This window comes from Amblyomma americanum, chromosome 1 (assembly GCF_052857255.1).
Source record: "Amblyomma americanum isolate KBUSLIRL-KWMA chromosome 1, ASM5285725v1, whole genome shotgun sequence".
NCBI lineage: Eukaryota > Metazoa > Arthropoda > Arachnida > Ixodida > Ixodidae > Amblyomma > Amblyomma americanum.
The window spans coordinates 265,471,927-265,488,763 of NC_135497.1; the positions used below are offsets into that span (position 1 = coordinate 265,471,927).

General features: G+C 47.2%; 1 protein-coding gene across 1 annotated transcript; it reads left to right on the forward strand.

The window, feature by feature from the left end:
• The first annotated feature begins 5,553 nt into the window (after window positions 1-5,553).
• Window positions 5,554-13,894, forward strand: LOC144117354 (uncharacterized). Its single transcript, XM_077651236.1, has 5 exons — window positions 5,554-6,182; window positions 6,303-6,450; window positions 6,519-6,759; window positions 12,865-12,994; window positions 13,844-13,894. The coding sequence occupies exons 1-5, from the start codon at window positions 5,562-5,564 to the stop codon at window positions 13,892-13,894; spliced, it is 1,191 nt and encodes a 396-aa protein (XP_077507362.1). The 5' UTR covers window positions 5,554-5,561.
• Window positions 13,895-16,837: the final 2,943 nt, after the last annotated feature.

Sequence of the window (16,837 nt, forward strand, 5' to 3'; positions counted from 1 at the left end):
ACCAAGCCGGTGACCTACACTGGAGTCGGTACTTAAGAGGGGGGGGGGGGGGGACGATACGGTCGATACCAGTGAGTCCCAGAAGGAAGGGTAGTAAAGCGCGGAGAGGACGCTGTGTAATTAACCCCTACGATACTTGCTCAAAACGAGGTTCAACAAGCGTTTAATTTCAGTGACGGCGCCAAGGGGACGCACCTGCCGTGGTGGCTCAGTGGTTTAGGCGCTCGGCTACTGATCCGGAGTTCCCGGATTCGATCCCGACCGCGGCGGCTGCGTTTCGATGGAGGCGAAAAGCTAAGGCGCCCATGTGCTGTGCGATGTCAGTGCACGTTAAAGATCTCCAAGTGGTCGAAATTATTCCGGAGCCCTCCACTACGACACCTCTTTCTCTCTTTCTTCTTTCACTCCCTCCTTTAGCTCTTCCCTTACGGCGCGGTTCAGATGTCCGCCAATATGTGAGACAGATACTTCGCCATTTCCTTTCCCCCAATACCAATTTTCAACTCTTCAAGGGGACGCGACGGGCAATGGCAAAAACAGTCCCCCAGGCATAATGCCTGTACAAAAAATTAATTCTCCGAGCAATCTTACCAAACCCGAGTGCGGAGCAATGGGAAGGAATGCTTTCCAGCGACCGTCAGGACGTCCAACTTGGGCTGATCCGGCGAGCACAGCTGGCAGCGGCATCCAGCGGAGCCCTGGACCAGGGGCAGACGACCATTGCTAAGAAGACGGACGACACACCTGACTCCGCCAAATTGCTCACCTACTCTCTAGAGCTCAATAAACGTTTTCCTTCCTTCCTTCTCCGAACAACGTGTAGATTGGCCACACCAGCCGAAGCACTAATTAATGTCCGCTTACGAGAGCACCGAGCGTTCCTGTCACGTCTGACGGCGCAGTTGCACTGGAGGCAGCGCGGGTGCACTCCACTGTTTTAGTTAATAATAATACTAACAATTAATTGGTCTTCGAGGAAAGGAAATGGCGCAGTGTCTGTCTCATATATTGGCGGACACCTGAACCGCGCCGTAAGGGAAGGGATAAAGGAGGGAGTGAAAGAAGAAAGGAAGAAGGTACCGTAGTGGAGGGCTCCGGAATAATTTCGACCACCTGGGGATCTTTAACATGCACTGACATCGCACAGCACACGGGCGCCTTGGCGTTTTGCCTCCATTAGGGCGCGGCCGCCGAGGTCGGGTTTGAACCCGGGTACTCCGTATCAGTAGCCGAGCGCTCTAACCACTGAGCCACCGCGGCGGGCAAGTTAAAATTGAAAATTGATTTTTGAGGAAAATAAATGGCGCAGTGATTGTCTCGCATCTCGGTGGACACCCGAACCGCGCCGCAAGGAAAGGGAGGAAGGTGGGAGTGAAAGAGAGAAAGGGCTCTATTTTCCTTTCCTCAAAAATCAATTTTCAAGTCGAAAATTGAAAATTGATTTTTGAGGCATTACATTAGCCCCGTCGCGGTGGCTCAGTGGTTAGGGCGCTCGACTACTGATCCGGAGTTCCCGGGTTCGAACGCGACCGCGGCTGTTGCGTTTTTAAGGAGGAAAAACGCTAAGGCGCCCGTGTGCTGTGCGATGTCAGTGCACGTTAAAGATCCCCAGGTGGTCGAAATTATTCCGGAGCCCTTCACTACGGCACCTCCCTCTTTCTTCTTTCACTCCCTCCTTTATCCCTTCCCTTACGGCGCGGTTCAGGTGTCCAACGATATATGAGACAGATACTGCGCCATTTCCTTTCCCCCGAAAAACCAATTAATATTATTATTATTACATTACATTACATGAGATATTACGTCTCCCTCTATCCTCTCTTCCTTTCCCCTAACCTCTTTCATTTCATTTCTCCATTCTACCTGCTATCCTTTATTTCCACTGCCCCAGCTCAGGTGCTTCAGTATCGATGGCAGATGCCGGGGTAGCAAAAGTCTTTTCGTTCCTTTTTACAATTATTTTAATAAAAAAGACCACTACCACCACCACCACCACCACCGCGTCTTCCCAGTAAAAATTTACTGGCGCCGTTCCCGTTTAAGGATTATTAAGGAAAATATTTTTTTTTGCCCATTTGAGCACCATGGGATCTTAAAGGGGTTTCAATGCTGCTATCAAGGTACTAGTTATAATCACGTGATCGTGTGATCGGAGACGTAGGACGCGGGTGAGCACGCGCTGTATTTTGTCTGCAGAAAATATTCGGTCATAGTGCTTAGATTATATATACTGGCGCTATTATTTGCAGAATTAACGCTATTAAGTACGCCCTGTATTTAGCCTGCATTTTATTATTTGGCCATATTGCCTCGAATATACTGGCACTATAATTTGGCTACTACGATGCGTTGCCATAATGGCTGCCACTGCTGTTGCAAGAATGTGGAGTTCTTGCTTTACAGTCAGCATATTTACTCTATGCAGGAGCACTCTGGCGTGAGGAACCTTACGCCGGCAGCTGCCAGCATCGACACTGCTGAGCTTAATCCAGAGGCGGACATGGTTAACCAAGAGGAACTAAATCAGGAGCAAGTGCAAAACATGCTGGAGCATCTAACGTTGCTGGCTGCCGAGAACCCGCGTGGCTGGATGGTTGCGAGGGCTATTGCCTACATCGCGACAATTCCAAGCTGCACAGAATGTGTCGAAGAATTCAGTGCCCAGGAAACCGACAGCAAAGCTTTGCGTCTGCTTACTGAAAACTACCTGATAAATACCATGGGCATGACGTTTGAGATGGCTCTCAAGGTATGCGACGTGATCAGGTCCCTGATACCCGTCATGGGTCACGCGACAACATGAGCTGTATCAGGACTTGGCCGTCATCCAAATGGAGCAGGGCACCAGCATGCGTTCATGTCTGACCAACAGAGAATGGAGGGCTACAAAATCCTGGCGAATTGCACTAGCTATGTCAATGTTGCGTCTAGAGTGACTGTTCCCCTTGCAGTATGTCAACACTTGCTCGAGCGTTTTTTTTTTTTTTTTCAAAATAAAGATCATGTTTTGCATTGTCAGCCTTGGTGTCTTTCTGGCACTGCTCGTTGATATTGGCCAGTATACCGCTATTCACTAACCCAGAGCAAATGGGACTAAGACACCATGTGCCATATCTGATAAATGAAGCAGCGTTGCCAAGAACGCAGGCTTACTGACAATGGACGCTTGGTGCTAGGACGCTGGATGCGGGGAGATAAGTGCAGGATTGATGGAACATCGATGTCTGTACCCATTAAAGGGACTGGCGTATTAACGCGACAGCGTTAAGGAGCTCGTGTCGCAGAAAAGCCGGTGTCGTCGGCGTCTTTGGCCGTGAGCTAAAAATGGCACATCTCGGTGGACACCTGAACGCTCCGTAAAGGAAGGGATTTTCATTCCCTTACGGCCAGGTTCGGGTGTCCACCGAGATATGTGAGACAGGTGTCTTTTCCTTAAATTGTCCAACGGGCCAGGCATCGTGCCGAACGGGCGTTGGCATTCCGTGGGCTCATTGGCAGCGCTGCAACACGCTGTCGCGTCTCTCTTAAAGACGAAGCTTAAACGTCCTCCAATACGGCCCCTCTTTATTTCTTCTTGAACTCCCTCCTTTATCCCTTCCCCTACTGCGCGGTTCAGGTGCCCAACGATATATGAGGCAGATACTGCGCCATTTCCTTTCCTCCAAAACCAATTCTTATTAGTATTAAGCGGCCTCCAATTTTTTAGTGTTGATTGAGGTTTCCGCCATTAGAGGGCAGCACGTCGATGACGCTGATTGGCCGAGGTGCTTACTGGCGCCACTGGCGTTTTCTTGCTTCCCGCCGGTCGACAGTCGTTGCTTTGTCAGTCAACACGAAGAATTGTGCTGTGAGGCCGCATCTGCTGTGAGCCGCTGCAACGCGAACGCCGTCTTGTACAGGTATGTCAGGCTTAAATGTTCGATTCCTCTTGGGACGCGTTCATAGCTAATTTTAACGAATTTTGCCTTAGTGCAATTATCATTCTTGCTTTAGTAAACTATTTGTCCATTTCAGATGGGTTTTTGTGGCATTTTTGCGGGATTTTTTTTCACTCGAGCGCTTTGTTTCTCGTGAAGACCGTTGTATGTGTATATTAGGCTTAAATGTTCGATTCCTATAGGGACGCGTTCATAGCTAATTTTCACAAATGCTGCCTTAGTATAATTGTCATTCTTGCTTTAGTCAACTATTGTCGATTTGGATGTTTTTTGGCATTTTTGCGGGATTTTTTTTCAGTCGGGCGCTTTGTTCCTCGGGAAGACCGTTGATAGTTTTACGCCTTTGTTTATTGAAGCTAGAGTGCCGTTCCGAAATATCTTCAGCAAATTCCGCGTAGTGGAATACCATTCTCGTATCAGTGAGGTATTTTTTTAGTTCTACGACACTTTCCTGTTAACTGCGTTCGTGCTGGCCGTTGACTGACGCCCCTCGCCGTAACTGTACCGTGGGGTAAATGCCGAGTTTATCCGCGTTCCTGGCGACCTTTGTGGGTAAATGCCGAGTTTATCCGCGTTCCTGGCGACCTTCGGGGGTAAGTGCTACGTTTTCAGCTTTCATTACAACTTTGAGGGCCGTTCTAAGATATTTGAGGTGTAGTTAGTGAGGCCCTGTCTAATGGCGGCGAGACGCCGTGCCTCGCCCGCAGCTCGGCCTCGCTGTAGAGCTTTAGTTCGGGGGAGAAGCGTCCGCCATATTCGATTGTGTTTGCGTGGCCGGTAGCTTTGCGGCTCCGTTTTAGGGAGTGCCAGGCTAGTAAAATTGCATTACTGATTTACTTCAACTTTCTGCCATTAATAGCATGTATACGCGTTTTCTGCACATAGTTGCCAGCGCTCTTCTGACAGTCCAAAAATAGTGCTTACGAAAATTCGGGTTTTTTTGGAGGCTCGAGCGACCGTTTTGGAATATTCAAAGAAATTTGGCCTAGTCGCGTTCGACTCGTTAATTTGCAACCTTCCATCTTTTTAATCACTTCCGTGCCCTTCGCCGCGTCTGGCTTGTGGAGTTCGCGTTTGATAGGTCAGTTGCAAGATTTTCGGCAATACCTGGAGTGATGGGGTTCATTGTTTCAGGTCTTTAGGCGCGAGTTTTGCGACTATGTAAAATTTTGTACGTTAACTTGCCCGGTGGAAATATTTTTTTGTGGAAGCCCATATGGCCGTTCGAGTGCACATTTGCATGAGGGAGGCGGGGAGGCCAGCTTAATGGTGGAAGACAGGCGTGGCGTCTTGTCAACCTGGCGTTCGCCACTTTGAATTATCCCCAGGCCGCACAGACTTGCGACAAAAATAATAGGCCCACTTTTTTTTTACTATTGGGTTTATAATTTTTGACGCCGACACTGGCGTTTGGGTCGACTTCCTTTGAAATTTTGACGTGAATTTGAGGATTTTGTGCTTCCAGCCAGTTTTACAGCTTGTTCCGCGTCGCAGATTTGAGTGCAGCATGGATTTTCTACTGGTGTGTGTAGAAATTTTTTTTCCTTTGCAGCCAAGGAAACTATTTGGGACAAGATGGAGCGTCCGAAGTTCTGCGTGAAGTGGAAGAAGCACCATTCCAACATGCTGGCTGAGTTTTGGCAACTGCTGTCTAACGAAGCGTTGGTGGACGTTACGCTGGCGTGCGAAGGTCTATCACTGAAGGCACACAAGGTGGTCCTCTCCGCCTGCAGCCCCTTTTTTCAAGCGCTTTTTGTCGAGAATCCCTGCGAGCACCCTATTGTGATACTGCCCGCCATGCGCTACATTGACTTGAAGGCGATAGTCGAGTTCATGTACCGCGGTGAGGTAAACGTGCCGCTGGAACAAATAGCGGCGCTCCTCAAGACTGCCGAGACTCTGAAGGTCAAGGGTCTCGCGGAGTGCACAAACGAGAACAAGAATGGTGGGCACGTGACCAGTGTGGACGGTGCTGCGGACGCTGGACCCGTAGGTACGCCGCGTGCCGAATCTGCGCCGCTCAGTAAACGGAAGGGAAGCCGCGGGCCTTCGAGTCGGGCTTCTAATGTGGCGGTGTCGTCGTCTACTGCCGTGCCTTCAGGCGCTCGTCACGGTTCAAGTGTTCAGGCCAGCATCTCTCAGCATACTCAGGACTCGATTGGTGACGACATGGAGGAGGGCGACGATGCGGACTTCGATCTGGAGATTTTGGACGTTATGGAAGAATTTACGACGACCGAAAACGTAGGTGGCCTCTTGCTGCTGTGCTCCCCGTTTAAGAGTCTGTGCGGTGGACTCGGTCTTTCCCGTAACGATTACGAAACATGTTCTTAGTTCTTACGATGCGCCTTTTTTTGTTCTCAGGTTCCAGAGTTCCCGGACGTCGCCTCATCATCACAAGTGCTAGGGTACGAGTCACAGCAGTCTCATCACACAGGGTTCACATCCGACAACTCTGCACTTGTTCCTGCTCAACGTTCATTGCCTTCAGACTTCTCTATCACGAGTCAAGGTAAACAAAGTTTTACTCAAGTTTCTCTGCCCTGTTGCTGACACCGCCTCGTAACATTTAATTTGCAGTAGACATCGAGCCGTCGCCATATAGTTTAATACCATATGATGACCAGGCGATACCACCTGTGGTCGCCGCCTTTCCTGCCGCCGCGTTATCCGGGGACGGCGCGTCCATCGCCATGGCGGTCACGGACGCGTCTGGCGTTCCTGCTGTTGCCGGCCCGTCCGGTTATCAGCAGTCGACGCCGTCTCATGGTACGTATCCCGTCCCTGACCACCCAACCCACCTCCACCTTTTTTTTTCTGCGTCACGTTTTCCCCACGGTGATCCTAGCCTCTGTGGTGCTTCGGGGTTCAGCTTTACCTGCAACGCCGGGCGCTGTGCACATTCTACGATTGCATCGGGCCCCACTGAACGCCGGTCTCTGGTTAAGCTGCCCTGTCTTTGGGCTGTAATTTCACTCTGAGACGCTTTGTTCTCATCTGGTTCCGAGACCGCCGTTTATTTTGTAACTCTGCTAGGGAGCTGTTAGACGCAATGTTTTGCATTTTTCTGTATCGCCATACTCTGTACAAATTAGACAGCAGTAAAGTTATTTTCGCCTGCTGCTTACGGCACGGAGGCTTCCCAGAAGACGTCCAGTCATTTGTCGGGTGTCATGTGTCGTTCAATCATCGGCGCTTAGTCGCGATGCGCTTTCGCTTTTCTGGATCCTGGAGCCGCCCTGAACAAGGTGCGTTCGCGTCCTGGTTTTCTGAAGGTGCCTGGCCACGTCACTTCTAGCCTGCGGTCTTCACTCGTTCGGTTTTCGCGTCGCGCGCAATTTTTGCATCGTGCGATTGTTTCAAGCATCAGTGAAGACTCCTCTTCGATGGCAAGTTTCGCTCAGTGCCCTTTGAATTTCAAAGCTTTCCTTTTAATATGTGTAGGTTAACTGCTAGGGTCTTAGGGTTTTGATCTTAACTGTGTGTGCTAAATGTACTTGTATTGATCTGTATTTGCCCTGTACAACATGAAATAAATGGGGAACTGGTGGGGTTTCTAGTGTTCTTACACGATTTTGACACGGGGTGAGCAAATGTGAATGGATGTGTGTGTGTGACCAGACGATACCACCTGTGGTCGCCGCCGCGTTATCCGGGGACCGCGCGTCCACCTCCATGGCGGTCATGGACGCGTCTGGCGTTCCTGCTATCGCCGGCCCGTCCGGTTATCAGCAGTCGACGCCGTCTCATGGTACGTATCCCGTCCCTGACCACCCAACCCACCTCCACCTTTTTTTCTGCGTCACGTTTGCCCCACGGTGATCCTAGCCTCTATGGTGCTTCGGTGTTCCGCTTTGCCTGCAACGCCGGGCGCTGTGCACATGCTACGATTGCATCGGGCCCCACTGAAGGCCGGTCTCTGGTTAAGCTGCCCTGTCGTTGGGCTGTAATTTCACTCTGAGACGCTTTGTTCTCATTTTATTCTGACCGCCGTTTATTTTGTAACTCTGCTAGGGAGCTGTTAGACGCAATGTTTTGCATTTTTTCTGTATCGCCATACTCTGTGTGTGACCAGACGATACCACCTGTGGTCGCCGCCTCTCCTGCCGCCGCATTATCCGGGGACGGCACGTCCATCGCCATGGCGGTCATGGACGTCCGACGTTCCTGCTATCGCCGGCCCGTCGTGTGTGTGTGTGTGTGTGTGTGTGTGTGTGTGTGTGTGTGTGTGTGTGTGTGTGTGTGTGTGTGTGTGTGTGTGTGTGTGTGTGTGTGTGTGTGTGTGTGTGTGTGTGTGTGTGTGTGTGTGTGTGTGTGTGTGTGTGTGTGTGTGTGTGTGTGTGTGTGTGTGTGTGTGTGTGTGTGTGTGTGTGTGTGTGTGTGTGTGTGTGTGTGTGTGTGTGTGTGTGTGTGTGTGTGTGTGTGTGTGTGTGTGTGTGTGTGTGTGTGTGTGTGTGTGTGTGTGTGTGTGTGTGTGTGTGTGTGTGTGTGTGTGTGTGTGTGTGTGTGTGTGTGTGTGTGTGTGTGTGTGTGTGTGTGTGTGTGTGTGTGTGTGTGTGTGTGTGTGTGTGTGTGTGTGTGTGTGTGTGTGTGTGTGTGTGTGTGTGTGTGTGTGTGTGTGTGTGTGTGTGTGTGTGTGTGTGTGTGTGTGTGTGTGTGTGTGTGTGTGTGTGTGTGTGTGTGTGTGTGTGTGTGTGTGTGTGTGTGTGTGTGTGTGTGTGTGTGTGTGTGTGTGTGTGTGTGTGTGTGTGTGTGTGTGTGTGTGTGTGTGTGTGTGTGTGTGTGTGTGTGTGTGTGTGTGTGTGTGTGTGTGTGTGTGTGTGTGTGTGTGTGTGTGTGTGTGTGTGTGTGTGTGTGTGTGTGTGTGTGTGTGTGTGTGTGTGTGTGTGTGTGTGTGTGTGTGTGTGTGTGTGTGTGTGTGTGTGTGTGTGTGTGTGTGTGTGTGTGTGTGTGTGTGTGTGTGTGTGTGTGTGTGTGTGTGTGTGTGTGTGTGTGTGTGTGTGTGTGTGTGTGTGTGTGTGTGTGTGTGTGTGTGTGTGTGTGTGTGTGTGTGTGTGTGTGTGTGTGTGTGTGTGTGTGTGTGTGTGTGTGTGTGTGTGTGTGTGTGTGTGTGTGTGTGTGTGTGTGTGTGTGTGTGTGTGTGTGTGTGTGTGTGTGTGTGTGTGTGTGTGTGTGTGTGTGTGTGTGTGTGTGTGTGTGTGTGTGTGTGTGTGTGTGTGTGTGTGTGTGTGTGTGTGTGTGTGTGTGTGTGTGTGTGTGTGTGTGTGTGTGTGTGTGTGTGTGTGTGTGTGTGTGTGTGTGTGTGTGTGGTGTTGCTCGCCTCTATACACTTCACTACACGGGGAATAGCTGTTGAGACAGCTTCACTAGTCATTAGTTCGATTCGATCGCCAAGCTTCCTTGCACGCAAACCCACTAGACACGTAGAAGCAATGTGGGATGGGTTGGTGTCCCTTGTTAGGGGTGGCGTTTGTGCAGGTGCTGTGGCCCGTGCAGGCGGACCTTGGTTTCCACAAGCTGCCAAGCATCGTTATGTTCAAAATAAAACTTGTTCGAGCTTTGCGTTCTGTGCACTCCTCCCTGGCACTTGCGCGAACTCTTTCGGGTTTGCTGCTGTGCAAGGACTTAGTCGCGCATTGCAGGAGCTACGGAGTTAAATAAGACTTTAGACTCCAGTCCCCTTTTCAGAGAAACAGCAGCCTTTGAGAAGGAAAGCCGCGACTTGTATACGTGCCTCGACGTTTTTAACTGAGCGAAACACGTGTCATGAGATCATATTCGAAAAGAAAATGCCATATTGTAAGAATGGAGCAGTGCGATATCGGAGGAAACAAAAATAATTTTAATTTGTCACTGAAAATCGCCTAAAATCTTGCGGTGAAACCTTTCCATTATTGGTGCACCCACCAAGAAGAGGCCGTACCTCGGTGAAGTGTCTTGTCTGAACATCTTGTTTGTAGCGGTAACCACGGTCTACTAGACCGGAGCGCGGACGAAAAGATCACATCATGTGAGTGATGTGCCGAGCGCGACAGCAGACCAAGCAGGTGGACAGGAAAGTTTCAGGATCCCCCATGTGGTCGAATTCATTCCTGAGCCCTCCACTACTGCGCCTCTTTCTTCTTTCACTCCCGCCTTTAAGCCGCAACCACAAGGCAGCGCTTCTTCGGCGTCGCGTTAGCGTCGCGCCTACCGGCGTCGACGCTCAGGGCCGGCTGGAGAGGGCAGCATAACATGAGAGCGTACGGATTGGCGTTGCTGGCGCCGATCCGGTCGAGCGCAGTGTCTCCTGACGATTTTTGGCTAAACCGTCCAAATGACGCATACGGCAACACGTCACAATAAAGAGTTAAAACAAACTTTTACAAAGCGTAAAATGTCAAATTTTAAACTTCTTGACTTAAAACAGAGGTTTGTTTGAGGTTTGCTTCAAAAAAACGTTATTTTTTATGTACACCGGCTGAATGACATCGGCAGCAGCATCGACACAGACACCAGACAGCAGTCTTCGGCGAGTCGCTTTGGAGCTTCCTTCTTTTTCGAGACGCACGATGGACATAAAACTACAGTCGTTGCTTTTGAAAAAAGAAGCTACTACTTCTTATTATACTGCAGAAAAAGCAACGGCAGCGCAGACGCTGGTGGGTGCGACCGGTCTTTCAGCATCGCAAGCAGGAAGGCCTCTATTTTACGGCGGTGACTGATTTCGTCTATTTCACTTGCAGTCACGTTTTCTCGTGCGCAAAACGGCCAATAGATGCGGTGCAATTCTCTATTAAGTATATATATGTCCACACTTTATAGATCGCTCGAGCTGTGGCCGGCGGAGATAACATGTACAGACATGCGGGGGCTTACCTAGAGCGCTCGAGCTGCGGCTGGCGAAGCAAAGATGCGAAATTTTAACGCAATGAGCGCTTTTCACGTAGGTGCACGAATTATAAAATCGCAAGCGCAGTGTCCGCAACAAGGCAATCAACCGGCATAAGATTTCACGTTATTTCTCCCGCGGCACACACACGTGCTCTAGACAAGCTTGCTCACATCTGTTGCTCAATATCAGTTGCTGGGCGAGTTATTTCATGCTTTCATTCGCACAGCGCGTGGTGTCTCCCCTCTTGTCCGTGTTCGTCTTCGCGCTGTGTGAATGAAATCCCGTCTGTAGCGTTCAGCTGCTGACATCGAGGACGCGGTATTAAATCAAGGCTGCGGCGAATTTAATCAGATAAGTCACGAATTTCGCATAATTCGAAATTCGAGGTTTTGTATATTTTGTGTTTGTCCCTGATGTATATTGCCACCGTACCCCTATCCTTTCTTTCTATCGCTCTCCCCTTTTTTCCCCTCTCCCTGTCCTTTCTATCACGCTAGCCGCAGCTTAGGTGTTTCAGGTCTCGATGGCTTGCCGCTGTTAGCAACATCTTTTCCTTCCAGTATTACTTTTTTTTATTAACAGAGCCGCTAAGGCGCCTCTTCCATCTTTCACTTTTTCATCCCTTCCTTCACGACAAAGTTTAAGTGTTTTCCTTGAATTAGAGTTACTGTGCATTTTCTTCCAGTATAACCAACTTTTCGAATTAGAGTTACTGTGCCTTTTCTTCCATTATAACCAACTTTTCATTTCCAAGTTTTCAGTCTGTATATATAGAAGTGTCAATTTGCATTGGAGTTGTATGCTTTTCATAAGCTGCTGTCTTTTTATTGCAGATGCAACGGATGAGGGAAGGGGACCATGATTTTTTTTTAAATACTACAGAATGTCACCGGAGATGTTTGACACCCTGTTGTCATTCGTGACTGATGACTTGACGCGGCAGTACGCGTGAGGGAGCCGCTTGAGCCGGGTGAACAGCTCGCAATAACCTTGAGGTTAGTAAACGGCCAAAGCACACTGTCTTCACATTTTCACAACTGGCATGACATGTAAAAATGGTGATAGTAGGGGAATATATTGAGGGCAGTATGCTTTACGTGGCGCAAACAGGTTTCTGTTAGCTTGCGTGGTATGTTTAAGTCTAAAACAGGGCTTTTTCTCCTAGAACACAGCTTGACCCTTCCTGCTACCCACATGACTTGTGTTTGTATTTTGCAATATGCACAGTACAAAGTAGTTATAGGTAATTCATGAGTTTGCCAAGCCAGCCTTATGCTCCCAGCACTTTAAAGGGTTATATGACCTGCACCAAACATTTACAAAGCGCCCCCTAACTGCAGTGCCTACCCTGGTAGTGCTCTGAAATATTTGCTATTTTCCTGAGATGTCCACCCCACACCTCTTGTATAGCATTGGTTGGCATTCATGATCCTCTCCACCTCACCTTCCTCTTACTCTTAAAAATGCAAGACAGACAATGCATAAACAGACAAAATCTTTCAGTGAAAATATCTTGAGATTGAAGTACCGTTTTGTCAAATGAAGTTATGATTACGCCCATATACTGAGGAGGAGGGCGGGGCAGCTTGGTAGCACTCCTAGTCGCAAATATAAAGTACACATCATACTGATGTTATTAAGTGTTTATGCTCACAGTAGATTAATTCTACATTTAGGGATACTCAAGGAAGTCCTTGTGTATAGATGAATTAAAGACTAGTTTATTTTTGTCCACTAAATGGTGCAAGGTCATCTGGATGCAGTAGCACAATTCCCTCCATGGCTTTAGTACTGCAAAACAAGCTTTGTGCAGCCTTCGTGAAAATCCTACAGGCCACATGCACAGCAATGTAAAAATTGGAAGCCAAAATTAGTGCTGCATTGTGGTATACAGTGTACAATAAATGGCGTTGAAAAAAAACCTGACCGCTGTTGTCACATCGCAAATTGCACAGGCGATTGCCACTTGCTGTTTTTAAAGAAAACACTTTAAAAAGTAAACTGAAAAAAGGATGAAGGGGATTCATATTGTGACTTATCCTTGTTCCTTAGCTACTTAGCGAGAGGACAAGACATCAAGGATATTGCCCTCGCCTACAGAGTTGGCATTGAAACAGCTCGTGTCGCCATCCACTTCTGTTGTCGGATAATCTGGGCCAGACTCAAGGACCAGTTCATGAAGGTGAGAATCATCTAGTAGCATTAAACCTGTTTAGTAATGACGCTGTTGTTGTGGTGACTAATTAATAACAAGCAATAGGCATACTGGTGTTATCTTTTTCACTATCTAAAGAGATTCTGATTTCATTATCTTGAATAGTATATTGTCATTGTTGTTTGGTGCATAATAAGGGAGCAAGTTCTCATTGGCATCCACCCAAGTGCACCCATATGACTAGACACGAAAGCTATACAGCTTTCTTAGAAACTTTGTAGTTAAAGAAAAAATTTGTTCTGGTTTGGGGTTCGATCCCAAGACCATGCGTCATCAGAGCAGTTGCTCTGCCAACTAAGCTAACCGGGATGCCAAGCTTATGGTAGGGCGAGAGAGAATTGATCAGCAACTCGAAGTGGGAACAGTGTTGGTCAAATGTTTTGGGTATCCCCCAGATAGAGTAGATTTGTAATAAGGGAGTAATTACTTGTCACTCATTGGCATCCACTCAAGCACAGCCATCCAGCATATACACACCCTTTTCATTGTCAGCTTTATGTGTAGAAGCCCTTATTGCCGTAACAACCTGTGCACAGTTTCCACACTTTCCATTACGCATTAGCAGCGCAAGCAATCCTGTGCTCATTATGAAGGGCTCATGTGCTGAAGGAGCGTGTGGTTGAGCTGGGAACAGCTTCTTTGCATTGCAGTCCTAGTACTGTGGCATATCTCTCGTACCTGTTGCAATTTACTTGGCAAAAAAAAAACATGCAGGTACTATCTGAATCATTATTTTTACCATTGCCTACAGTTGGCATAAGAACGGTTGAGCCACTTACAACAGTAATAAGACTGTTTTGTTTGTGCTGTTCACAGGTGCCATCAGAAGGTGATTGGGTGGAGATTGCCGAAGGCTTCAAGAAGTGATGGCAGTTTCCGAACTGTTTGGGGGCCATTGATGGTAAACATGTTGCCATCACAGCGCCTGCTAGCTCTGGTAGTGCTTACTTCAACTACAAGGTAAACATATTGCTTTAAGGAAATTTCAGTGCTTTGTGCATTTAATCAACTTACCAGTTATTTTTGCATTTTACAATCAGCATAAAGACTGTTGGCAAGCTGCATATAATTATATGTATAGCTCATTCCCTAACCAGTGAAAGTTATTAAAACATACCCGTGATATGCGTTCAAGTAATTCGCCAATGACAATGTTTTCAAGCAGCTAGCTGTTTAGTGGTGCAAAATTAGGTTTATTTTCTGAGACGAATATTAGGGAGCAGTGCAGTGCGTTGACAAGTTACAGGTTTTACATTCCTTCACGAGTGTGAACTGTCATGTTTTAGTGTTGCACCTCTGAGCAAAGCTGTGATAGCTTAGATTGGTCAGGTGTATCTGAGGCATGCAGTGTGGTTTTCTAATGCAGCAGACCAAATAGTTTCATGTGTCAGTGTGATAGGTAATGCATTAGAACTGCTGGTCACAAGACTACCTTTGTGGTACATGTACATTGGTAAGGGGCTACCTGGATGTGATAGCATTGCCATGAATGCAGTGATTTATTTAGTCAACCATTAAATAACACTTACGCTATGATATGAACCACTTAAAACAATACACAATTTTCAGTGGCATGTTTTCTTTGGCTAGGCATGTAAAACAAAAGCGTTGATGGAGCACCATGTGGAATTACATGCCTACTAAATAGTTTATAATTCAATTTCTAGTCTTATGCAGTCTCAGCTTTAACACCCGAGCTGTGGCTATGGCAAATTGTATTCCAGGTCACCTGAGGTGTTACAAAAAAACCTGCAGTATAATGGAACTTCATTGTTTTCACCGGTTTTCCAGCTTGAAAACAAAAGCATGAATGACACCAAATAAACAAGCGACTATAATATTGCAGTTCATCTAAGTCATTGTGGCCCAGTATGACATTATAGCCATTGTTGGAACTAAATGAATTGTGGGGTTTAATGTCCTGAAGCGACACTTGAGTTTTGAGGCATGCAGTGGTGAAGGGCTGTAGATTAATATAGACCACCTGAGCGTCTTTCACGTGCGCTGACAGCGACATTGAACCTGCAGTCCCTTGGCTCAGTATCTGACTGCCCTGACTGCTAAGCCGCTGCGATGGGTCAGCTCTTGTTACTGAGAATGTAACAGGATGACAGAGGAAATTCAGTTATAAATTATTTTGCCCAGTGTAAGTAAATTCTTTGTATCAACTTCTTTACTAATGTGATATACATCATTGGAAGGAAAGAAACACACTCTGTACAGGTACTTTTTTTTCACTAAACATGACAATAGGATATTTACGATATGTATTTGCAACTGTTGCAGTACTCGGTGTTAAAAAAAACGATATTTTACAACTAGAGGATGACCATGACATTTACACTATCGTTCACATATTTGATTTTGTTTTAAAATTAATCTGCACTTTTGGTGCGTCGACATTCTGGGTGTAGTAACTGGGGGGAGGGGGCATATCTCCTGCCCACCTCCTTTCTGTTTGTCTTTTTTTGCACTGTAGACAGGTACAACTTCAGAACAAAGTGGCAAACGCCCCTCAGAGCAGGCCCTCCAGCCAGTGGTGTCGACCGTTTGACGTGTCGCATTTATTCCCCTGGCATGGCATCACGGGTGGCTAGCAGGTGGGATGAACATAGATGAACATAGATAGATGAATGGAATGAACATAGACCCCATGACACTTGTCGACCCTTTTAGAAGTGCGTGCTGCTTCATTCTAGAGTTGTACCGAACTATAATATACCTGAAGTGTCTGAAAATTCTTGCTGCCTGTAAACACGCTTATAGGGCTTGTGATGTTATTGTAATAAATATCTCAGAAAGGTTGCCGTACACCTGCTTTTTGCTTGCATAATCTGGGATGGCTTTAAAACAGGCTCACTTTCTACATAAATCCAGTGTAGCTAATTTTAAATTTAATGCTGCACTAAGGTGAGTAGGCAGCATTCATTATTTTAGCAGCTAAAACTGCATTCATTGCATGTGGCTTACATGGTTGTGGTAACTACTTCTCTGCATTTCAGCACACTTTCTCTATTGTCCTAATGGCCATCGTAGATAGTTGCTATAAGAACGTCCTCATCGATGTTGGTGCCGAAGGCCACCAGAGCGATGGTGGCGTCCTCAAGAATTCAGACTTTGGAAAAGCTCTGGTTGCTGGCGAGCTTTGTCTTCCACTGGGCTCCTAACTACCCGGAACAGGAATGATTGCTCCATACGCCTTCGTTGGAGACGAAGCTTTCCAGCTGCAGAAGGACTTCATGCGGCCATTCCCTGCTAAGCAGCTTAAGGATGAGAAGAGGATTTTCAATTATAGGCTGAGTAGAGCAAGGTGTGTAATCTCATTTGCTTTGGATGATGTCAATTGAATATGTTCTAGATGTGTGCAGTAATGTTGCAGGCTTCAAGAAACAGTGCATAATTTTTTTTATGAACCAATCTTAAAAATGGCTTGCGAGAACTGAGTCTTTTTCTGTCATAAATATCTATGGAAGTGGGAAGATTGCCTGCAGTAGTAAAAAAAATTGCTACTTAATCTTATACTTTTGATATTGTGGGTTCCTGACTTTGTGCACTGTGTGTCTACACGATATGTGTCTAATTTGAAGGGTGCAACTGCTGAACATTCCCTTCATGTTCTCACAAAGGTGCTGAGTGCCGGCATTGCGTAAGGAATGTAGTTCCAGGGCGACAAAACATGCAAAAGACAAGGCAATATATATGCAAACACGAGTGCATCAAGATAAGGAGACTATATGGCATGCATCTGTTCTGCAAGAGAAGAACGGCTAAAAAAGAGATTTATAGTTTCATTATTTTGGAGAACGCGAC